The 25,429-nt window shown below is 33.0% G+C and overlaps 1 protein-coding gene across 4 annotated transcripts in view; it reads left to right on the top strand.

The window, feature by feature from the left end:
* Positions 1–25,429, top strand: part of apbb1ip (amyloid beta (A4) precursor protein-binding, family B, member 1 interacting protein) — a 34,109-nt gene that overhangs the window by 6,924 nt on the left and 1,756 nt on the right. For all 4 annotated transcript variants that reach the window (XM_058060614.1, XM_058060612.1, XM_058060613.1 and 1 more), the window contains 9 exons: positions 1,150–1,409; positions 1,877–1,954; positions 2,029–2,188; positions 5,042–5,163; positions 5,281–5,355; positions 5,417–5,560; positions 5,640–5,750; positions 24,344–24,442; positions 24,512–24,605. In XM_058060614.1, the coding sequence (XP_057916597.1) occupies positions 1,150–1,409; positions 1,877–1,954; positions 2,029–2,188; positions 5,042–5,163; positions 5,281–5,355; positions 5,417–5,560; positions 5,640–5,750; positions 24,344–24,442; positions 24,512–24,605 (1,143 nt within the window). The remainder of the gene's footprint in view (positions 1–1,149; positions 1,410–1,876; positions 1,955–2,028; positions 2,189–5,041; positions 5,164–5,280; positions 5,356–5,416; positions 5,561–5,639; positions 5,751–24,343; positions 24,443–24,511; positions 24,606–25,429) is intronic.

The following is a 25,429-nucleotide window of genomic DNA, read 5'->3' as shown; positions in this document are numbered from 1 at the left end:
TACCCCTCCATCTGGTACTTTTACAATCAGTAACTGTTACATTTGTTCACTTCCTGCTTTCCTAATTTAGTTTGATTTATTATTTATGATTTTTTTTATTTTATTTTTGTCACGTACCGAAGTACAAGGCACGAGATTCCATAGTTTGATTCCACATACTGAAATGCTATGGCTTTTTAACGTAGTCCTAGCATATAAGTGTTTCAAATGTACTTCTTCCCTGAGATCATATTTCTCCTCTCTTGTAGAGAAGTATTAGATGACATTTTTAGCTAATTGGTTATTTTTTAGCCTTATGCATTATTTTAGCTGTTTGAAGATGAACTATATCAGCAAGTTGAAGTATTTGTGATTTTAGAAATAAGGAGTTAGTATGTCCTCTATAAGCGGCATTATGAATTACCCTTACTGACCTTTTTTGTAGTACATTTAGCGAGTGAAGATGTGAGTGCGAGTGAAACATGTCTAAATGTTTTCCATGTCCATATTTAGCGTTGCCCAGTGCTAGCAGCACTCGTGCATCCCTAAACTATGACGTTACCACCACAATGTTTTGACTCTCGATACATTTATTTTGGTACTCACTTGTGTTGCCAGCTACCTAAACCTATACTTCTTTACAAGCATTATTTATGTATTTAATTTTCCATTTAAAAATCGTATACATCATGAAAAGACAATCTGAATTGGAGTTGGAGGTAGTGCAAAATAACAGAAAATAAAGTACAATGCAAGATTTAAGGCGTGCACTCCCACCAGCAATGCTGTAAAGTATATCCACTTCCATAGTATTGTCCCCTGACAAAATATACTGTAATGAAAAAGCTTTCAAAGCGTGAAGGCCAGTAATTATCCCCATGAGGTACACGAGTGTAGCTTGTACTTTGAACAGACAAATGGACTGTAACTCGTATTTGTGGCTCGGCTCAGAGCAAGAGACTTTGTTTGGCACTCGTTCAAAGCAGGAGTTCCGACAAAGATTGAAATCTTTGCGCTCGGCCTAATTACTCAACGTTCGCCTCTTGGCTGGTAAAACAAGAAGCAGTAACGATAAAACAAGGTCACACACATTTGACTTTAAATGTTCACTCTTTTGTCTTCTTAGCTTCATGGAGTGTTTCTCATAGCCGACTCTTTCTCCCAAATTAGAGTCCCTCAATGAGCTGGAGGACAACGACTTGGATGCCCTCATGGCCGACCTGGTGGCCGACCTCAGTGCCACCGAGGAGAAACTGGCGGCAGAAATCCAGGGTCTCAAGGCACCGTCGCTGCCCCAGCCTCCGCCTCCACCTCAGGAGCCGAGCCCCCGCCCGCCATCCTCCATCAGCTCCATTAGCAGCAACGTCAGCACACCCACCTCCTCCACCAGCTCACCTTTACCTCCTCCTCAGGCCGCTAAACCTTCTATGGTGAGTAGAGGAGACATCTTTTTATGTTAAAACTCAAAAACCGCAAGAACTCCTCAAGCCAAAAGAGGAAGTGATGTCACAACAAGTCGGTTGTGAGTCTTAGTTGCAACAAAAAACGGCAGCGTATTCATTTCTGCTTTTGTGGAGGAGGGAAGAAGGGTAAGCTCATTGGTGCTCGGTGGTCTGGAAGGGATCACACTCATGCAGACTATGAGGAGGTGGAGAAGGTGGCACTTTTGGAGAAGTAAAGCCGGATGGAGGCTTATTGCTTTAGCAGGGTCCTGACCTCGTCACACATAAGAGCACCACTGTTACATATATGCAAAGAATAGTTTTAATTTGTGTGGATGATAGTTTTTGTCATATTTACTGCACATACATACGCATATTACTCATTAAAAAGTCACTTTTGTGACATAGGAGTACACTAGTAAGTGCTTGATGTCTTTTGCGTTTGCTGTCCTCAGGAGGAAATTGAGGCCCAGATAAAGGCAGATAAAATCAAGCTCGCTCTGGAGAAGCTCAAAGAAGCTAAAGTGAAAAAGGTAAGCATCTCAAATCAAGTAAGCAAATCACGGAAACATTCAAAATAACAAAAAAAGTCTATTTTCTGCCACAGCTGGTGGTGAAAGTCCGCATGAACGACGGCAGCTCCAAGACGCTGATGGTGGACGAGAGGCAAAGCGTCCGCAAGGTTCTGGACAACCTCTTTGAGAAGACGCACTGCGACTGCAACGTGGACTGGAGCTTGTGTGAGACCAACCCGGAGCTGCAACTGGGTGAGTCCGTCTTGCAGACAAGCAGGAGAAGAAGGGAAGAACTAAATTTGAAACACTTATATGCTAGGACTATGTTAAAAAGCCATAGCATTTCTGTATGTGGAATCAAACTATGGAATGGATTGAGTAAGACCCTCAAACAATGCACAATGATGAGCCAATTCAAGAAACAATACAAGCAGTTGATGTTTGCTAAATACAAGGATGAAGAGTCTTGAACCAGTCATGATGTGCTATACATATCACTATATTGACACTTACTATGGTACCCAATATAAAATAATATATTACAGTATACATATATTATTTAATTTAATTTAATTTAATTTAATTTAATTTAATTTAATTTAATTTAATTTAATTTAATTTAATTTAATTTAATTTAATTTAATTTAATTTAATTTAATTTAATTTAATTTAATTTAATTTAATTTAATTTAATTTAATTTAATTTAATTTAATTTAATTTAATTTAATTTTAAAAAACCAAAACAAAAAAAAAAAGAAATTATATTAGAAAGGCAGGAAGTGAACAAATGTAACAGTTACTGATTGTAAAAGTACCAGATGGAGGGGTAGGATTTAATAAGCTTTGCTTCTTCCTACTCCTTTTGGACATGTGGAACTGTGAACTGATTATGTGATGCATTCAATTGTAATCTGATGCACGTTAAAGTGAAATAAAACCATTACCATTCTGTATGCAGCCGTTAATGGAAAAAGTTTAGACACCCCTGATTTAGTGGTACGCATGAAGAACAACAAAAATACTTATTTAAATGATACTGGAAGTACGCCCAAAGCCAATTACCTGGGAGTATAAGTATAACAACATGTTGGAAGCAGAGGGAGCAAAGAAAAACATTTCTGATTTGGTAATTGGCGTTAGAAGAACTTTGAGAAGCATCGGTGCAATCAAGTATTTCTGCTTCAGCAGCAGAATACAGAATGACTAAGAGTATTCTCTTCTAATTAGAAGCTCCTATGACTGTGATGGTGATGTATGGGTACAGTAGAATTATATTTGCCTTCCACTACATTACTTTTCCTAATCATCACATTGTTAGAGGAAGTGCTAAAACAGATGGCGACGGTAAATTTAGCGCAGACGTGCGGGTGTACGGTGGGAGGACTGAGATCATACGACGTCCTTGTCTATTTCCGCGTGACAGCGAAGTGAAACACGTGTGGTGTGCATCTTGGTAATGGTAATGGTTTTCTTTCATTTGTACATGCGTCGGATTACAATTGAATGCATCACATAATCAGTTCACAGTTCCACATGTCCAAAAGGAGTAGGAAGAAGCAAAGCTCATTAAATCCTACCCCTCCATCTGGTACTTTTACAATTTGTTCACTTCCTGCCTTTCTAATGTAATTTCAGGTTTTTTTGTTGTATTTATAAAATAAAATAAAATAAAATAATTTAATAAAATAAAATAAAATTAAATTAAATTAAATTAAATTAAATTAAATTAAATTAAATTAAATTAAATTAAATTAAATTAAATTAAATTAAATTAAATTAAATTAAATTAAATTAAATTAAATATTGGGCACCATAGTAAGTGTCAATATAGTGATATGTATAGCACATCATGACTGGTTCAAGACTCTTCATCCTTGTATTTAGCAAACATCAACTACTTGTATTGTTTCTTGAATTGGCGAGATCATCTCTTGTCGAGAAGTATTGGATGACATTTTTAGGTAATTGGTTATTTTTAGCCTTATGCATTATTTTAGCTGTTTGAAGATGAACTATATCAGCAAGTTGAAGTATTTGTGATTTTAGAAATAAGGAGTTAGCATGTTCTCTGTAGGTGGCATTATGAATTATCCTTACTGGCCTTTTTTGCAGTACATTTAGCGAGTGAAGATTGCTTTTATAGTTATTACCTCATATTTCCACACAAAGTATCAAAGGATATCATCAAAGGATGGGCGGGTCACTTTGATATTTTACATTTTGTGACACAACCGATGCAGAAAAAGTATATATTGTTAGTATCAACTTTTTCACCTTAAATTAGATTTTTTTTTCCTTGCTTTGTCATAAAAAATTTCAGCATTTGCATTTATCTCATGACTTCATTCCTGTATTTGATTTTGTATTTGTTTTTTTTGTCCTATCATGCCACCGCAAGTGTGGAAGTGTTTTTTTTTTGTCATTCAGTTCAAAGTAGCTAAGCTTGTGCATTGAATGAATGGGCCTCAAGTACTTCGAGGTGATGGTTTGAATCATGGATGCTTTCTCTATAGAGCTAAAGACATATGACATGAAATCTCCATCAACACAGAGTTAACACCCCGCTAGCTTTACCTTCAAAAGCCACGCTTGACCATGTGTTCCCCATGCACGCCGCCATGTGCTCTTCAAAGGCCTGTGTTCCTCTCCTCCCCGTAGCGTCCCTGTTTAATCACCCTAAGAACACCCGATAAAGACTGCAACCCTGTTAGCAATTTATCCATGCCAGCATGTGCTGCTAACCTCTAATTGCTAAAGTGCAGTTAAACGTGCACGGTGGCATGATGGACGTCTGCGGTGCAAAGTGTGTGAGAGGGGAGGTAGTGGTGGAGGTACTTAATGGATTTTTGGGGAGATTTAGTGCTGTTTAAAAGTCCTTTCTGCAAACATGGGGGTTTGTACTTTTTGGAGGCTTTCCCATATTCGTTCTGCTTATGTGGAATAGACAATTTTAAAAAACACAGGATAAAAAAACATGATGAAATGCCTTTATTTGGGAATACATTGATAAATTTGTACACTATTTATATATATTTTTTAAAGTAATCCCAAACACTCCTATTTGGATCATGTTTACAGTGATGCTAATCTTTTTCTTCTGCTAGAACGCACATTTGAGGACCATGAAAACCTGGTGGAACCCCTCTTAGCGTGGACCAGGGACAGTGAGAACCAAATCCTCTTTCAAGAGAGGGAAGAAAAGTACGAGGTCTTCAAAAACCCCCAAGTGAGTCCAGTCCAAAAGTGATCAAACGTCTCTTTTTATTTGTCTATATTTTATTTATTTTTACAAACGCATAAAAACAGCACCATAACTCGGACATCTTTTGTTTTACTCCTGCAGACCTTCTACTTGTGGAAGAAGGACAAAAGGACATTGAAAGACATGAAAGACAAAGACAAGTCCATATTGATCCAGGTGATTCCCAACGTTACACGTAACTGTGATCGCCCCGTTTTCAACTACTGTATCCACACAGGAGAACTTCTGCGGAACGTCCATCATCGTGCCGGACCTGGAGGGGGTGCTTCACCTCAAAGAGGACGGGAAGAAGTCGTGGAAGCAGCGACTCTTCCAGTTGAGAGCCTCTGGTATTTATTACGTACCCAAAGGCAAGACAAAGGTAAGAGTTAGAGGTTAGGTTTTGTTCAACACAAAACAAAGATACTCCTAGGTCTCAGTACACTTTTATTTTATTTCAGTCATCGCGTGACCTGGTCTGCTTTGTGCAGTTTGACAATGTCAACATCTACTACGGCAAAGACTTCAAGGCCAAATATAAAGCACCTACGGACTTCTGCTTTGTACTCAAAGTAAGTCCAATTCTTCCTTTCTGTGTCCATATACACAGTATATACGTGTGCATTTTACACACACACACACACACACACACGTATGTATGTATGTGTGTGTCTGCTTATTTACATGATATATATTTTTGGACATTATGTATAATAAGGCTATAGTAAGGCTTTTTTTGGACCTGATATATAGTAAGGCTATAGTAAGGCTTTTTTAAATTTTTTGGACATGATGTATAGTAAGGCTATAGTAAGGCATTTTTTTCATTTTTTGACATAATGTATAGTAGGGCGTTTGTTTCATTGTTTTGGACATGAAGTATAGTAAGGCTATAGTAAGGCATTTTTTTCATTTTTTGACATGATGTATAGTAAGGCGTTTTTTTCATTTTTTTGGACATGAAGTATAGTAAGGCTATAGTAAGGCATTTTTTTTTCATTTTTTGGACATGATGTATAGTAAGGCTATAGTAAGGCATTTTTTTGGACATGATGTATAGTAAGGTTTTTTTTTCATTTTTCGGACATGATGTATAGTAAGGCTATAGTAAGGCACTTTTTGGACATGAAGTATAGTAAGGCTATAGTAAGGCATTTTTTTCATTTTTTGGACATGATGTATAGTAAGGCTATAGTAAGGCATTTTTTTCATTTTTTGGACATGAAGTATAGTAAGGCTATAGTAAGGCATTTTTTGGACATGAAGTATAGTAAGGCTATAGTAAGGCATTTTTTGACATGATGTATAGTAAGCCTATAGTAAGGCATTTTTTGGACATGAAGTATAGTAAGGCTATAGTAAGGCGTTTTTTTCATTTTTTGGACATGAAGTATAGTAAGGCTATAGTAAGGCATATTTTGGACATGAAGTATAGTAAGGCTATAGTAAGGCGTTTTTTTCATTTTTTGGACATGAAGTATAGTAAGGCTATAGTAAGGCATTTTTTTTCATTTTTTGGACATGAAGTATATAAGGCATTTTTTTGGACATGATGTATAGTAAGGCTATAGTAAGGCATTTTTTTCATTTTTTTGGACATGAAGTATAGTAAGGCTATAGTAAGGCGTTTTTTTCATTTTTTGGACATGAAGTATAGTAAGGCTATAGTAAGGCGTTTTTTTCATTTTTTGGACATGAAGTATAGTAAGGCTATAGTAAGGCATTTTTTTACATGATGTATAGTAAGGCTATAGTAAGGCATTTTTTTCATTTTTTGGACATGATGTACAGTAAGGCTATAGTAAGGCATTTTTTTCATTTTTTGGACATGATGTATAGTAAGGCTATAGTAAGGCATTTTTTTCATTTTTTGACATGATGTATAGTAAGGCATTTTTTTCATTTTTTGACATGATGTATAGTAAGGCATTTTTTGGACATGATGTATAGTAAGGCATTTTTTGGACATGAAGTATAGTAATGCTATAGTAAGGCATTTTTTTCATTTTTTGACATGATGTATAGTAAGGCTATAGTAAGGCATTTTTTGGACATGATGTATAGTAAGGCTATAGTAAGGCATTTTTTGGACATGATGTATAGTAAGGCTATAGTAAGGCATTTTTTGGACATGATGTATAGTAAGCCTATAGTAAGGCGTTTTTTTCATTTTTTGGACATGAAGTATAGTAAGGCTATAGTAAGGCATTTTTTGGACATGAAGTATAGTAAGGCTATAGTAAGGCATTTTTTGGACATGAAGTATAGTAAGGCTATAGTAAGGCGTTTTTTTCATTTTTTTGGACATGAAGTATAGTAAGGCTATAGTAAGGCATTTTTTTCATTTTTTGACATGATGTATAGTAAGGCATTTTTTGGACATGATGTATAGTAAGGCATCTTTTGGACATGAAGTATAGTAATGCTATAGTAAGGCATTTTTTTCATTTTTTGACATGATGTATAGTAAGGCTTTAGTAAGGAATTTTTTGGACATGATGTATAGTAAGGCTATAGTAAGGCGTTTTTTTCATTTTTTGGACATGAAGTATAGTAAGGCTATAGTAAGGCATTTTTTTCATTTTTTGACATGATGTATAGTAAGGCTATAGTAAGGCATTTTTTTCATTTTTTGGACATGATGTATAGTAAGGCTATAGTAAGGCGTTTTTTTCATTTTTTGGACATGAAGTATAGTAAGGCATTTTTTTCATTTTTTGGACATGAAGTATAGTAAGGCTATAGTAAGGCATTTTTTTCATTTTTTGACATGATGTATAGTAAGGCTATAGTAAGGCATTTTTTTCAATTTTTGGACATGATGTATAGTAAGGCTATAGTAAGGCATTTTTTGGACATGAAGTATAGTAAGGCTATAGTAAGGCATTTTTTTCATTTTTTGGACATGATGTATAGTAAGGCTATAGTAAGGCATTTTTTGGACATGAAGTATAGTAAGGCACTTTTTGGACATGAAGTATAGTAAGGCTATAGTAAGGCATTTTTTCATTTTTTGGACATGATGTATAGTAAGGCTATAGTAAGGCATTTTTTGGACATGAAGTATAGTAAGGCTATAGTAAGGCACTTTTTGGACATGAAGTATAGTAAGGCTATAGTAAGGCATTTTTTGACATGATGTATATTAAGGCTATAGTAAGGCACTTTTTGGACATGAAGTATAGTAAGGCTATAGTAAGGCGTTTTTTTCATTTTTTGGACATGAAGTATAGTAAGGCTATAGTAAGGCATTTTTTTTCATTTTTTGGACATGAAGTATAAAAGGCATTTTTTTGGACATGATGTATAGTAAGGCTATAGTAAGGCATTTTTTTCATTTTTTGACATGATGTATGGTAAGGCTATAGTAAGGCATTTTTTTCATTTTTTGGACATGATGTATAGTAAGGCTATAGTAAGGCGTTTTTTTCATTTTTAGGACATGAAGTATAGTAAGGCTATAGTAAGGCGTTTTTTTCATTTTTTGGACATGAAGTATAGTAAGGCTATAGTAAGGCATTTTTTGACATGATGTATAGTAAGGCTATAGTAAGGCATTTTTGGACATGAAGTATAGTAAGGCTATAGTAAGGCATTTTTTTTCATTTTTTGACATGATGTATAGTAAGGCTATAGTAAGGCATTTTTTTCATTTTTTGGACATGATGTATAGTAAGGCTATAGTAAGGCATTTTTTGGACATTAAGTATAGTAAGGCTATAGTAAGGCACTTTTTGGACATGAAGTATAGTAAGGCTATAGTAAGGAATTTTTTTCATTTTTTGGACATGATGTATAGTAAGGCTATAGTAAGGCATTTTTTTCATTTTTTGGACATGATGTATAGTAAGGCTATAGTAAGGCATTTTTTGGACATGAAGTATAGTAAGGCTATAGTAAGGCATTTTTTGACATGATGTATAGTAAGGCTATAGTAAGGCATTTTTTGGACATGAAGTATAGCAAGGCTATAGTAAGGCATTTTTTGGACATGAAGTATAGCAAGGCTATAGTAAGGCATTTTTTGGACATGAAGTATAGTAAGGCTATAGTAAGGCGTTTTTTTCATTTTTTGGACATGAAGTATAGTAAGGCTATAGTAAGGCATTTTTTTCGTTTTTTGGACATGATGTATAGTAAGGCTATAGTAAGGCATTTTTTTCATTTTTTGGACATGATGTATAGTAAGGCTATAGTAAGGCACTTTTTGGACATGAAGTATAGTAAGGCTATAGTAAGGCATTCTTTGGACATGAAGTATAGTAAGGCTATAGTAAGGCATTTTTTTTTCATTTTTTGGACATGAAGTATATAAGGCATTTTTTTGGACATGATGTATAGTAAGACTATAGTAAGGCATTTTTTTCATTTTTTGACATGATGTATAGTAAGGCTATAGTAAGGCATTTTTTTCATTTTTTGGACATGATGTATAGTAAGGCTATAGTAAGGCGTTTTTTTCATTTTTTGGACATGAAGTATAGTAAGGCTATAGTAAGGCATTTTTTTCATTTTTTGGACATGATGTATAGTAAGGCTATAGTAAGGCGTTTTTTTCATTTTTTTGGACATGAAGTATAGTAAGGCTATAGTAAGGCATTTTTTGACATGATGTATAGTAAGGCTATAGTAAGGCATTTTTTTCATTTTTTGGACATGATGTATAGTAAGGCTATAGTACGGCATTTTTTTCATTTTTTGGACATGATGTATAGTAATGCTATAGTAAGGCGTTTTTTTCATTTTTTGGACATGAAGTATAGTAAGGCTATAGTAAGGCATTTTTTTCATTTTTTGGACATGATGTATAGTAAGGCTATAGTAAGGCATTTTTTGGACATGATGTATAGTAAGGCTATAGTAAGGCATTTTTTTCATTTTTTGGACATGATGTATAGTAAGGCTATAGTAAGGCATTTTTTGGACATGAAGTATAGTAAGGCTATAGTAAGGCATTTTTTTCATTTTTTGGACATGATGTATAGTAAGGCACTTTTTGGACATGAAGTATAGTAAGGCTATAGTAAGGCGTTTTTTTCATTTTTTGGACATGAAGTATAGTAAGGCTATAGTAAGGCGTTTTTTTCATTTTTTGGACATGAAGTATAGTAAGGCTATAGTAAGGCATTTTTTTCATTTTTTGACATGATGTATAGTAAGGCTATAGTAAGGCATTTTTTTCATTTTTTGGACATGATGTATAGTAAGGCTATAGTAAGGCGTTTTTTTCATTTTTTGGACATGAAGTATAGTAAGGCATTTTTTTCATTTTTTGGACATGAAGTATAGTAAGGCTATAGTAAGGCATTTTTTTCATTTTTTGACATGATGTATAGTAAGGCTATAGTAAGGCATTTTTTTCAATTTTTGGACATGATGTATAGTAAGGCTATAGTAAGGCATTTTTTTCATTTTTTGACATGATGTATAGTAAGGCTATAGTAAGGCGTTTTTTTTTCATATTTTGGACATGAAGTATAGTAAGGCTATAGTAAGGCATTTTTTTCATTTTTTGGACATGATGTATAGTAAGGCTATAGTAAGGCATTTTTTTCATTTTTTGGACATGATGTATAGTAAGGCTATAGTAAGGCATTTTTTGGACATGAAGTATAGTAAGGCACTTTTTGGACATGAAGTATAGTAAGGCTATAGTAAGGCATTTTTTTCATTTTTTGGACATGATGTATAGTAAGGCTATAGTAAGGCATTTTTTGGACATGAAGTATAGTAAGGCTATAGTAAGGCACTTTTTGGACATGAAGTATAGTAAGGCTATAGTAAGGCATTTTTTTCATTTTTTGGACATGAAGTATAGTAAGGCTATAGTAAGGCATTTTTTGAAATGATGTATATTAAGGCTATAGTAAGGCACTTTTTGGACATGAAGTATAGTAAGGCTATAGTAAGGCGTTTTTTTCATTTTTTGGACATGAAGTATAGTAAGGCTATAGTAAGGCATTTTTTTTCATTTTTTGGACATGAAGTATATAAGGCATTTTTTTGGACATGATGTATAGTAAGGCTATAGTAAGGCATTTTTTTCATTTTTTGACATGATGTATGGTAAGGGTATAGTAAGGCATTTTTTTCATTTTTTGGACATGATGTATAGTAAGGCTATAGTAAGGCGTTTTTTTCATTTTTTGGACATGATGTATAGTAAGGCTATAGTAAGGCGTTTTTTTCATTTTTTGGACATGAAGTATAGTAAGGCTATAGTAAGGCATTTTTTGACATGATGTATAGTAAGGCTATAGTAAGGCATTTTTGGACATGAAGTATAGTAAGGCTATAGTAAGGCATTTTTTTCATTTTTTGACATGATGTATAGTAAGGCTATAGTAAGGCATTTTTTTCATTTTTTGGACATGATGTATAGTAAGGCTATAGTAAGGCATTTTTTGGACATGAAGTATAGTAAGGCTATAGTAAGGCACTTTTTGGACATGAAGTATAGTAAGGCTATAGTAAGGCATTTTTTTCATTTTTTGGACATGATGTATAGTAAGGCTATAGTAAGGCATTTTTTTCATTTTTTGGACATGATGTATAGTAAGGCTATAGTAAGGCATTTTTTGGACATGAAGTATAGTAAGGCTATAGTAAGGCATTTTTTGACATGATGTATAGTAAGGCTATAGTAAGGCATTTTTTGGACATGAAGTATAGCAAGGCTATAGTAAGGCATTTTTTGGACATGAAGTATAGCAAGGCTATAGTAAGGCATTTTTTGGACATGAAGTATAGTAAGGCTATAGTAAGGCGTTTTTTTCATTTTTTGGACATGAAGTATAGTAAGGCTATAGTAAGGCATTTTTTTCGTTTTTTGGACATGATGTATAGTAAGGCTATAGTAAGGCATTTTTTTCATTTTTTGGACATGATGTATAGTAAGGCTATAGTAAGGCACTTTTTGGACATGAAGTATAGTAAGGCATTTTTTGGACATGAAGTATAGTAAGGCTATAGTAAGGCATTTTTTTTTCATTTTTTGGACATGAAGTATATAAGGCATTTTTTTGGACATGATGTATAGTAAGACTATAGTAAGGCATTTTTTTCATTTTTTGACATGATGTATAGTAAGGCTATAGTAAGGCATTTTTTTCATTTTTTGGACATGATGTATAGTAAGGCTATAGTAAGGCGTTTTTTTCATTTTTTGGACATGAAGTATAGTAAGGCTATAGTAAGGCATTTTTTGACATGATGTATAGTAAGGCTATAGTAAGGCATTTTTTTCATTTTTTGGACATGATGTATAGTAAGGCTATAGTAAGGCATTTTTTTCATTTTTTGGACATGATGTATAGTAATGCTATAGTAAGGCGTTTTTTTCATTTTTTGGACATGAAGTATAGTAAGGCTATAGTAAGGCATTTTTTTCATTTTTTGGACATGATGTATAGTAAGGCTATAGTAAGGCATTTTTTGACATGATGTATAGTAAGGCTATAGTAAGGCATTTTTTGGACATGATGTATAGTAAGGCTATAGTAAGGCATTTTTTTCATTTTTTGGACATGATGTATAGTAAGGCTATAGTAAGGCATTTTTTGGACATGAAGTATAGTAAGGCTATAGTAAGGCATTTTTTTCATTTTTTGGACATGATGTATAGTAAGGCACTTTTTGGACATGAAGTATAGTAAGGCTATAGTAAGGCGTTTTTTTCATTTTTTGGACATGAAGTATAGTAAGGCTATATAGTAAGGCATTTTTTTCATTTTTTGGACATGAAGCATAGTAAGGCTATAGTAAGGCATTTTTTGGACATGAAGTATAGCAAGGCTATCGTAAGGCATTTTTTGGACATGAAGTATAGTAAGGCTATAGTAAGGCATTTTTTTCATTTTTTGACATGATGTATAGTAATGCTATAGTAAGGCGTTTTTTTCATTTTTTGGACATGAAGTATAGTAAGGCTATAGTAAGGCATTTTTTGGACATGAAGTATAGTAAGGCTATAGTAAGGCATTTTTTTTTCATTTTTTGGACTTGAAGTATAGTAAGGCTATAGTAAGGCGTTTTTTTCATTTTTTGGACATGAAGTATAGTAAGGCTATAGTAAGGCATTTTTTTCATTTTTTGACATGATGTATAGTAAGGCTATAGTAAGTCATTTTTTTCATTTTTTGGACATGATGTATAGTAAGGCTATAGTAAGGCATTTTTTGGACATGAAGTATAGTAAGGCTATAGTAAGGCACTTTTTGGACATGAAGTATAGTAAGGCTATAGTAAGGCATTTTTTTCATTTTTTGGACATGATGTATAGTAAGGCTATAGTAAGGCACTTTTTGGACATGAAGTATAGTAAGGCTATAGTAAGGCGTTTTTTTCATTTTTTGGACATGAAGTATAGTAAGGCTATAGTATGGCGTTTTTTTCATTTTTTGGACATGAAGTATAGTAAGGCTATAGGAAGGCATTTTTTTTCATTTTTTGGACATGAAGTATAGTAAGGCTATAGTAAGGCATTTTTTGGACATGAAGTATAGTAAGGCTATAGTAAGGCATTTTTTGGACATGAAGTATAGCAAGGCTATATTAAGGCATTTTTTGACATGATGTATAGTAAGGCTATAGTAAGGCATTTTTTTCATTTTTTGGACATGATGTATAGTAAGGCTATAGTAAGGCATTTTTTGGACATGAAGTATAGTAAGGCACTTTTTGGACATGAAGTATAGTAAGGCTATAGTAAGGCATTTTTTTCATTTTTTGGACATGATGTATAGTAAGGCTATAGTAAGGCATTTTTTGGACATGAAGTATAGTAAGGCTATAGTAAGGCATTTTTTTTTCATTTTTTGGACTTGAAGTATAGTAAGGCTATAGTAAGGCGTTTTTTTCATTTTTTGGACATGAAGTATAGTAAGGCTATAGTAAGGCATTTTTTTCATTTTTTGACATGATGTATAGTAAGGCTATAGTAAGTCATTTTTTTCATTTTTTGGACATGATGTATAGTAAGGCTATAGTAAGGCATTTTTTGGACATGAAGTATAGTAAGGCTATAGTAAGGCACTTTTTGGACATGAAGTATAGTAAGGCTATAGTAAGGCATTTTTTTCATTTTTTGGACATGATGTATAGTAAGGCTATAGTAAGGCACTTTTTGGACATGAAGTATAGTAAGGCTATAGTAAGGCGTTTTTTTCATTTTTTGGACATGAAGTATAGTAAGGCTATAGTATGGCGTTTTTTTCATTTTTTGGACATGAAGTATAGTAAGGCTATAGGAAGGCATTTTTTTTCATTTTTTGGACATGAAGTATAGTAAGGCTATAGTAAGGCATTTTTTGGACATGAAGTATAGTAAGGCTATAGTAAGGCATTTTTTGGACATGAAGTATAGCAAGGCTATATTAAGGCATTTTTTGACATGATGTATAGTAAGGCTATAGTAAGGCATTTTTTTCATTTTTTGGACATGATGTATAGTAAGGCTATAGTAAGGCATTTTTTGGACATGAAGTATAGTAAGGCACTTTTTGGACATGAAGTATAGTAAGGCTATAGTAAGGCATTTTTTTCATTTTTTGGACATGATGTATAGTAAGGCTATAGTAAGGCATTTTTTGGACATGAAGTATAGTAAGGCTATAGTAAGGCATTTTTTGGACATGAAGTATAGTAAGGCTATAGTAAGGCATTTTTTGACATGATGTATAGTAAGGCTATAGTAAGGCATTTTTTGGACATGAAGTATAGCAAGGCTATAGTAAGGCATTTTTTGGACATGAAGTATAGTAAGGCTAAAGTAAGGCGTTTTTTTCATTTTTTGGACATGAAGTATAGTAAGGCTATAGTAAGGCATTTTTTGGACATGAAGTATAGCAAGGCTATAGTAAGGCATTTTTTGGACATGAAGTATAGTAAGGCTATAGTAAGGCGTTTTTTTCATTTTTTGGACATGAAGTATAGTAAGGCTATAGTAAGGCATTTTTTGACATGATGTATGGTAAGGCTATAGTAAGGCATTTTTTGGACATGAAGTATAGTAAGGCTATAGTAAGGCATTTTTTTCATTTTTTGACATGATGTATAGTAAGGCTATAGTAAGGCATTTTTTTCATTTTTTGGACATGATGTATAGTAAGGCTATAGTAAGGCATTTTTTGGAAATGAAGTATAGTAAGGCTATAGTAAGGCATTTTTTTCATTTTTTGGACATGATGTATAGTAAGGCTATAGTAAGGCACTTTTTGGACATGAAGTATAGTAAGGCTATAGTAAGGCGTTTTTTTCATTTTTTGGACATGAAGTATAGTAAGGCTATAGTAAGGCATTTTTTGGACATGAAGTATAGTAAGGCTATAGTAAGGCATTTTTTGACATGATGTATAGTAAGGCTATAGTAAGGCATTTTTTGGACATGAAGTATAGTAAGGCTATAGTAAGGCATTTTTTTCATTTTTTGGACATGATGTATAGTAAGGCTATAGTAAGGCTTTTTTTTCATTTTTTGGACATGAAGTATAGTAAGGCTATAGTAAGGCATTTTTTGACATGATGTATAGTAAGGCTATAGTAAGGCATTTTTTTCCATTTTTGGACATGATGTATAGTAAGGCTATAGTAAGGCATTTTTTTCATTTTTTGGACATGATGTATAGTAAGGCTATAGTAAGGAATTTTTTGGACATGAAGTATAGTAAGGCTATAGTAAGGCATTTTTTGACATGATGTATAGTAAGGCTATAGTAAGGTATTTTTTTCATTTTTTGGACATGATGTATAGTAAGGCTATAGTAAGGCATTTTTTGACATGATGTATAGTAAGGCTATAGTAAGGCATTTTTTGGACATGAAGTATAGTAAGGCTATAGTAAGGCATTTTTTTCATTTTTTGGACATGATGTATAGTAAGGCTATAGTAAGGCATTTTTTGACATGATGTATAGTAAGGCTATAGTAAGGCATTTTTTGACATGATGTATAGTAAGGCTATAGTAAGGCATTTTTTGGACATGAAGTATAGTAAGGCTATAGTAAGGCATTTTTTTCATTTTTTGGACATGATGTATAGTAAGGCTATAGTAAGGCATTTTTTGACATGATGTATAGTAAGGCTATAGTAAGGCATTTTTTAGACATGAAGTATAGCAAGGCTATAGTAAGGCATTTTTCGGACATGAAGTATAGTAAGGCTATAGTAAGGCGTTTTTTTCATTTTTTGGACATGATGTATAGTAAGGCTATAGTAAGGCTTTTTGTGGACATGAAGTATAGTAAGGCTATAGTAAGGCATTTTTTTCATTTTTTGGACATGATGTATAGTAAGGCTATAGTAAGGCATTTTTTGGACATGAAGTATAGTAAGGCACTTTTTGGACATGAAGTATAGTAAGGCTATAGTAAGGCATTTTTTTCATTTTTTGGACATGATTTATAGTAAGGCTATAGTAAGGCATTTTTTTCATTTTTTGGACATGATGTATAGTAAGGCTATAGTAAGGCATTTTTTGGACATGAAGTATAGTAAGGTTATAGTAAGGCATTTTTTGGACATGAAGTATAGTAAGGCTATAGTAAGGCATTTTTTGACATGATGTATAGTAAGGCTATAGTAAGGCATTTTTGGACATGAAGTATAGCAAGGCTATAGTAAGGCATTTTTTGGACATGAAGTATAGTAAGGCTATAGTAAGGCGTTTTTTTCATTTTTTGGACATGAAGTATAGTAAGGCTATAGTAAGGCATTTTTTTCATTTTTTTGGACATGAAGTATAGTAAGGCTATAGTAAGGCGTTTTTTTCATTTTTTGGACATGAAGTATAGTAAGGCTATAGTAAGGCATTTTTTGACATGATGTATAGTAAGGCTATAGTAAGGCATTTTTTTTCATTTTTTGGACATGATGTATAGTAAGGCTATAGTAAGGCATTTTTTGGACATGAAGTATAGTAAGGCTATAGTAAGGCATTTTTTTCATTTTTTGGACATGATGTATCGTAAGTCTATAGTAAGGCACCTTTTGGACATGAAGTATAGTAAGGCTATAGTAAGGCATTTTTTGGACATGAAGTATAGTAAGGCTATAGTAAGGCATTTTTTTCATTTTTTGGACATGATGTATAGTAAGGCTATAGTAAGGCATTTTTTGGACATGAAGTATAGTAAGGCTATAGTAAGGCATTTTTTTCATTTTTTGGACATGATGTATAGTAAGGCTATAGTAAGGCATTTTTTGGACATGAAGTATAGTAAGGCATTTTTTGGACATGAAGTATAGTAAGGCTATAGTAAGGCATTTTTTGGACATGAAGTATAGCAAGGCTATAGTAAGGCATTTTTTGGACATGAAGTATAGTAAGGCTATAGTAAGGCGTTTTTTTCATTTTTTGGACATGAAGTATAGTAAGGCTATAGTAAGGCATTTTTTTCATTTTTTTGGACATGAAGTATAGCAAGGCTATAGTAAGGCATTTTTTGGACATGAAGTATAGTAAGGCTATAGTAAGGCGTTTTTTTCATTTTTTGGACATGAAGTATAGTAAGGCTATAGTAAGGCGTTTTTTTCATTTTTTGGACATGATGTATAGTAAGGCTATAGTAAGGCATTTTTTGGACATGAAGTATAGTAAGGTTATAGTAAGGCATTTTTTGGACATGAAGTATAGCAAGGCTATAGTAAGGCATTTTTTGGACATGAAGTATAGTAAGGCTATAGTAAGGCGTTTTTTTCATTTTTTGGACATGAAGTATAGTAAGGCTATAGTAAGGCATTTTTTTCATTTTTTGACATGATGTATAGTAACGCTATAGTAAGGCATTTTTTTCATTTTTTGGACATGATGTATAGTAAGGCTATAGTAAGGCATTTTTTGGACATGAAGTATAGTAAGGCACTTTTTGGACATGAAGTATAGTAAGGCTATAGTAAGGCGTTTTTTTCATTTTTTGGACATGATGTATAGTAAGGCTATAGTAAGGCATTTTTTGGACATGAAGTATAGTAAGGTTATAGTAAGGCATTTTTTGGACATGAAGTATAGCAAGGCTATAGTAAGGCATTTTTTGGACATGAAGTATAGTAAGGCTATAGTAAGGCGTTTTTTTCATTTTTTGGACATGAAGTATAGTAAGGCTATAGTAAGGCATTTTTTTCATTTTTTGACATGATGTATAGTAACGCTATAGTAAGGCATTTTTTTCATTTTTTGGACATGATGTATAGTAAGGCTATAGTAAGGCATTTTTTGGACATGAAGTATAGTAAGGCTATAGTAAGGCATTTTTTGGACATGAAGTATAGCAAGGCTATAGTAAGGCGTTTTTTTCATTTTTTGGACATGAAGTATAGTAAGGCTATAGTAAGGCATTTTTTTCATTTTTTGACATGATGTATAGTAAGGCTATAGTAAGGCATTTTTTTCATTTTTTGGACATGATGTATAGTAAGGCTATAGTAAGGCATTTTTTGGACATGAAGTATAGTAAGGTTATAGTAAGGCATTTTTTGGACATGAAGTATAGCAAGGCTATAGTAAGGCATTTTTTGGACATGAAGTATAGTAAGGCTATAGTAAGGCGTTTTTTTCATTTTTTGGACATGAAGTATAGTAAGGCTATAGTAAGGCATTTTTTTCATTTTTTGACATGATGTATAGTAACGCTATAGTAAGGCATTTTTTTCATTTTTTGGACATGATGTATAGTAAGGCTATAGTAAGGCATTTTTTGGACATGAAGTATAGTAAGGCACTTTTTGGACATGAAGTATAGTAAGGCTATAGTAAGGCGTTTTTTTCATTTTTTGGACATGATGTATAGTAAGGCTATAGTAAGGCATTTTTTGGACATGAAGTATAGTAAGGTTATAGTAAGGCATTTTTTGGACATGAAGTATAGTAAGGCTATAGTAAGGCGTTTTTTTCATTTTTTGGACATGAAGTATAGTAAGGCTATAGTAAGGCATTTTTTTCATTTTTTTGGACATGAAGTATAGTAAGGCTATAGTAAGGCGTTTTTTTCATTTTTTGGACATGAAGTATAGTAAGGCTATAGTAAGGCATTTTTTTTCATTTTTTGGACATGATGTATAGTAAGGCTATAGTAAGGCATTTTTTGGACATGAAGTATAGTAAGGCTATAGTAAGGCATTTTTTTCATTTTTTGGACATGATGTATCGTAAGTCTATAGTAAGGCACCTTTTGGACATGAAGTATAGTAAGGCTATAGTAAGGCATTTTTTGGACATGAAGTATAGTAAGGCTATAGTAAGGCATTTTTTTCATTTTTTGGACATGATGTATAGTAAGGCTATAGTAAGGCATTTTTTGGACATGAAGTATAGTAAGGCTATAGTAAGGCATTTTTTTCATTTTTTGGACATGATGTATAGTAAGGCTATAGTAAGGCATTTTTTGGACATGAAGTATAGTAAGGCACTTTTTGGACATGAAGTATAGTAAGGCTATAGTAAGGCATTTTTTTCATTTTTTGGACATGATGTATAGTAAGGCTATAGTAAGGCATTTTTTGGACATGAAGTATAGTAAGGCTATAGTAAGGCATTTTTTGGACATGAAGTATAGCAAGGCTATAGTAAGGCATTTTTTGGACATGAAGTATAGTAAGGCTATAGTAAGGCGTTTTTTTCATTTTTTGGACATGAAGTATAGTAAGGCTATAGTAAGGCATTTTTTTCATTTTTTTGGACATGAAGTATAGCAAGGCTATAGTAAGGCATTTTTTGGACATGAAGTATAGTAAGGCTATAGTAAGGCGTTTTTTTCATTTTTTGGACATGAAGTATAGTAAGGCTATAGTAAGGCGTTTTTTTCATTTTTTGGACATGATGTATAGTAAGGCTATAGTAAGGCATTTTTTGGACATGAAGTATAGTAAGGTTATAGTAAGGCATTTTTTGGACATGAAGTATAGCAAGGCTATAGTAAGGCATTTTTTGGACATGAAGTATAGTAAGGCTATAGTAAGGCGTTTTTTTCATTTTTTGGACATGAAGTATAGTAAGGCTATAGTAAGGCATTTTTTTCATTTTTTGACATGATGTATAGTAACGCTATAGTAAGGCATTTTTTTCATTTTTTGGACATGATGTATAGTAAGGCTATAGTAAGGCATTTTTTGGACATGAAGTATAGTAAGGCTATAGTAAGGCATTTTTTGGACATGAAGTATAGCAAGGCTATAGTAAGGCGTTTTTTTCATTTTTTGGACATGAAGTATAGTAAGGCTATAGTAAGGCATTTTTTTCATTTTTTGACATGATGTATAGTAAGGCTATAGTAAGGCATTTTTTGGACATGAAGTATAGTAAGGTTATAGTAAGGCATTTTTTGGACATGAAGTATAGTAAGGCTATAGTAAGGCGTTTTTTTCATTTTTTGGACATGAAGTATAGTAAGGCTATAGTAAGGCATTTTTTTCATTTTTTGACATGATGTATAGTAACGCTATAGTAAGGCATTTTTTTCATTTTTTGGACATGATGTATAGTAAGGCTATAGTAAGGCATTTTTTGGACATGAAGTATAGTAAGGCACTTTTTGGACATGAAGTATAGTAAGGCTATAGTAAGGCGTTTTTTTCATTTTTTGGACATGATGTATAGTAAGGCTATAGTAAGGCATTTTTTGGACATGAAGTATAGTAAGGTTATAGTAAGGCATTTTTTGGACATGAAGTATAGTAAGGCTATAGTAAGGCGTTTTTTTCATTTTTTGGACATGAAGTATAGTAAGGCTATAGTAAGGCATTTTTTTCATTTTTTTGGACATGAAGTATAGTAAGGCTATAGTAAGGCGTTTTTTTCATTTTTTGGACATGAAGTATAGTAAGGCTATAGTAAGGCATTTTTTTTCATTTTTTGGACATGATGTATAGTAAGGCTATAGTAAGGCATTTTTTGGACATGAAGTATAGTAAGGCTATAGTAAGGCATTTTTTTCATTTTTTGGACATGATGTATCGTAAGTCTATAGTAAGGCACCTTTTGGACATGAAGTATAGTAAGGCTATAGTAAGGCATTTTTTGGACATGAAGTATAGTAAGGCTATAGTAAGGCATTTTTTTCATTTTTTGGACATGATGTATAGTAAGGCTATAGTAAGGCATTTTTTGGACATGAAGTATAGTAAGGCTATAGTAAGGCATTTTTTTCATTTTTTGGACATGATGTATAGTAAGGCTATAGTAAGGCATTTTTTGGACATGAAGTATAGTAAGGCACTTTTTGGACATGAAGTATAGTAAGGCTATAGTAAGGCATTTTTTTCATTTTTTGGACATGATGTATAGTAAGGCTATAGTAAGGCATTTTTTGGACATGAAGTATAGTAAGGCTATAGTAAGGCATTTTTTGGACGTGAAGTATAGCAAGGCTATAGTAAGGCATTTTTTGGACATGAAGTATAGTAAGGCTATAGTAAGGCGTTTTTTTCATTTTTTGGACATGAAGTATAGTAAGGCTATAGTAAGGCGTTTTTTTCATTTTTTGGACATGATGTATAGTAAGGCTATAGTAAGGCATTTTTTGGACATGAAGTATAGTAAGGTTATAGTAAGGCATTTTTTGGACATGAAGTATAGCAAGGCTATAGTAAGGCATTTTTTGGACATGAAGTATAGTAAGGCTATAGTAAGGCGTTTTTTTCATTTTTTGGACATGAAGTATAGTAAGGCTATAGTAAGGCATTTTTTTCATTTTTTGACATGATGTATAGTAACGCTATAGTACGGCATTTTTTTCATTTTTTGGACATGATGTATAGTAAGGCTATAGTAAGGCATTTTTTGGACATGAAGTATAGTAAGGCACTTTTTGGACATGAAGTATAGTAAGGCTATAGTAAGGCGTTTTTTTCATTTTTTGGACATGATGTATAGTAAGGCTATAGTAAGGCATTTTTTGGACATGAAGTATAGTAAGGTTATAGTAAGGCATTTTTTGGACATGAAGTATAGCAAGGCTATAGTAAGGCATTTTTTGGACATGAAGTATAGTAAGGCTATAGTAAGGCATTTTTTTCATTTTTTGACATGATGTATAGTAACGCTATAGTAAGGCATTTTTTTCATTTTTTGGACATGATGTATAGTAAGGCTATAGTAAGGCATTTTTTGGACATGAAGTATAGTAAGGCACTTTTTGGACATGAAGTATAGTAAGGCTATAGTAAGGCGTTTTTTTCATTTTTTGGACATGATGTATAGTAAGGCTATAGTAAGGCATTTTTTGGACATGAAGTATAGTAAGGTTATAGTAAGGCATTTTTTGGACATGAAGTATAGTAAGGCTATAGTAAGGCGTTTTTTTCATTTTTTGGACATGAAGTATAGTAAGGCTATAGTAAGGCATTTTTTTCATTTTTTGACATGATGTATAGTAACGCTATAGTAAGGCATTTTTTTCATTTTTTGGACATGATGTATAGTAAGGCATTTTTTGGACATGAAGTATAGTAAGGCTATAGTAAGGCATTTTTTGACATGATGTATAGTAAGGCTATAGTAAGGCATTTTTTGACATGATGTATAGTAAGGCATTTTTTGACATGATGTATAGTAAGGCTATAGTAAGGCATTTTTTTCATTTTTTGGACATGATGTATAGTAAGGCTATAGTAAGGCATTTTTTGACATGATGTATAGTAAGGCTATAGTAAGGCATTTTTTGACATGATGTATAGTAAGGCTATAGTAAGGCATTTTTTGGACATGAAGTATAGTAAGGTTATAGTAAGGCATTTTTTGGACATGAAGTATAGCAAGGCTATAGTAAGGCATTTTTTGGACATGAAGTATAGTAAGGCTATAGTAAGGCATTTTTTTCATTTTTTGACATGATGTATAGTAACGCTATAGTAAGGCATTTTTTTCATTTTTTGGACATGATGTATAGTAAGGCTATAGTAAGGCATTTTTTGGACATGAAGTATAGTAAGGCACTTTTTGGACATGAAGTATAGTAAGGCTATAGTAAGGCGTTTTTTTCATTTTTTGGACATGATGTATAGTAAGGCTATAGTAAGGCATTTTTTGGACATGAAGTATAGTAAGGTTATAGTAAGGCATTTTTTGGACATGAAGTATAGTAAGGCTATAGTAAGGCGTTTTTTTCATTTTTTGACATGATGTATAGTAACGCTATAGTAAGGCATTTTTTTCATTTTTTGGACATGATGTATAGTAAGGCATTTTTTGGACATGAAGTATAGTAAGGCTATAGTAAGGCATTTTTTGACATGATGTATAGTAAGGCTATAGTAAGGCATTTTTTGACATGATGTATAGTAAGGCATTTTTTGACATGATGTATAGTAAGGCTATAGTAAGGCATTTTTTTCATTTTTTGGACATGATGTATAGTAAGGCTATAGTAAGGCATTTTTTGACATGATGTATAGTAAGGCTATAGTAAGGCATTTTTTGACATGATGTATAGTAAGGCTATAGTAAGGCATTTTTTGGACATGAAGTATAGTAAGGCTATAGTAAGGCACCTTTTGGACATGATGTATAGTAAGGCTATAGTAAGGCGTTTTTTTCATTTTTTGGACATGAAGTATAGTAAGGCTATAGTAAGGCATTTTTTGGACATGAAGTATAGTAAGGCTATAATAAGGCATTTTTTTCATTTTTTGACATGATGTATAGTAAGGTGTTTGTGTGTATGTATATTTTTGTGTGTGTATATATATATATATGTGTATATGTATGTATGTGTATACGTGTACATATATACGTATATATGTATATATATATACGTATATATGTGTATATATATACGTATATATGTGTATATATATACACACACGTATATATGTGCGTGTGTATGTATGTGTATATATATATGGATGTGTACACACAGACACACAAAATGGTTTGAATGTAGACGGTGAAGTATGTCAAAAGAAGAGTACAATTAGAAGAAGTGAAAGTTGACTTTTTATTGAAATGGTACATTTCCTCTGAAGGGAAGTGAAAAACGATGACCTTGTTAATATTCTTCTCTGGTGCCAAGTCTGCCATTGTAACAAAGAGGAGGATGATATGTTAATGATGGCGGAGAGTAATCAATGGATGTTCCCATGACTTACGGGGCAGACTGCCCTCTTGTGGTTGCTTGGTGCTGTACAAACACAACCGAGACAATCACATTGATCATATCGTATGTGTCTCCTCAGCATCCCCAGATCCAGAAGGACTCTCAATACATCAAGTACCTGTGTTGTGACGACGTTTGGACAATGAACATCTGGGTGACTGGAATCCGCATCGCAAAGGTATATTATCAATGCAAGATCATCATGGTGACGATGGACTGAAGATATCTGCTTCACTCCTCTTTCCAGTACGGTGCCTCTTTGTATGAAAACTACAAAGCCGCAGAGAAGAAGGTGGCCATGGGTTCCGTGTGGGCCAACCGCAGCGTTCCATCAACACAAAGTAGGCACCAGTGCACACATTGATTTTTATTTTCACACAGACTGGAGGAATGACATTGGACATGAAGTTGTGTGACTTACCAACAACAGGAGTCCTGTTCTGGTCGGATTTCAGTGATCAGAAACATACTTCTGGTTCCTTTCTAAGGGTTACTCAAAACATGATGCGTTCAAAAGAGTCATACATTTGCATGACCAAATTGCTTGGCTTGTCTGTGACGTCGTATAAATGCGTGGTATTGTTGTATATGTGATGAAGCGTCCATCCTCATCACATGGCCAGCCGATAGCACGCATTAATACAATGTCAGAGACGAGTCAAGCAATTTGGTCATGCAAATATATATATATGTATATATGTGTGTGTGTATATATATATATATGTATATATATATATATATGTATATATGTGTATATATATGTGTATATATATGTATATATGTATGTATATGTATGTATGTATGTATGTGTGTGTATGTATGTATGTATATATATATATATATATATACTATATATATACATATATATACACACATTATATTACATGTATGTATATATGTGTACATGTAAATATGTGTATGTATGTGTGTGTATATATATATATATATATATATATATATACACATACATACATATACATACATATACGTATGTATGTATGTATATATATGTGTGTGTGTGTATATATATATGTATATATACACACACATACACACACCTGTTGAACACATCATGTTTTGAGTAACCCTCAAAATGAACTGGAACTAGTTTCTCCTCACTGAAACTGGTGTAAGTCCCAGTTAATGGAGATGTCATACATGACAA

This window comes from Doryrhamphus excisus, chromosome 21 (assembly GCF_030265055.1).
Source record: "Doryrhamphus excisus isolate RoL2022-K1 chromosome 21, RoL_Dexc_1.0, whole genome shotgun sequence".
Lineage (NCBI taxonomy): Eukaryota > Metazoa > Chordata > Actinopteri > Syngnathiformes > Syngnathidae > Doryrhamphus > Doryrhamphus excisus.
The sequence above is the reverse complement of the archived record's forward strand: the minus strand, read 5'-3'. Positions and strand labels throughout refer to the sequence as shown.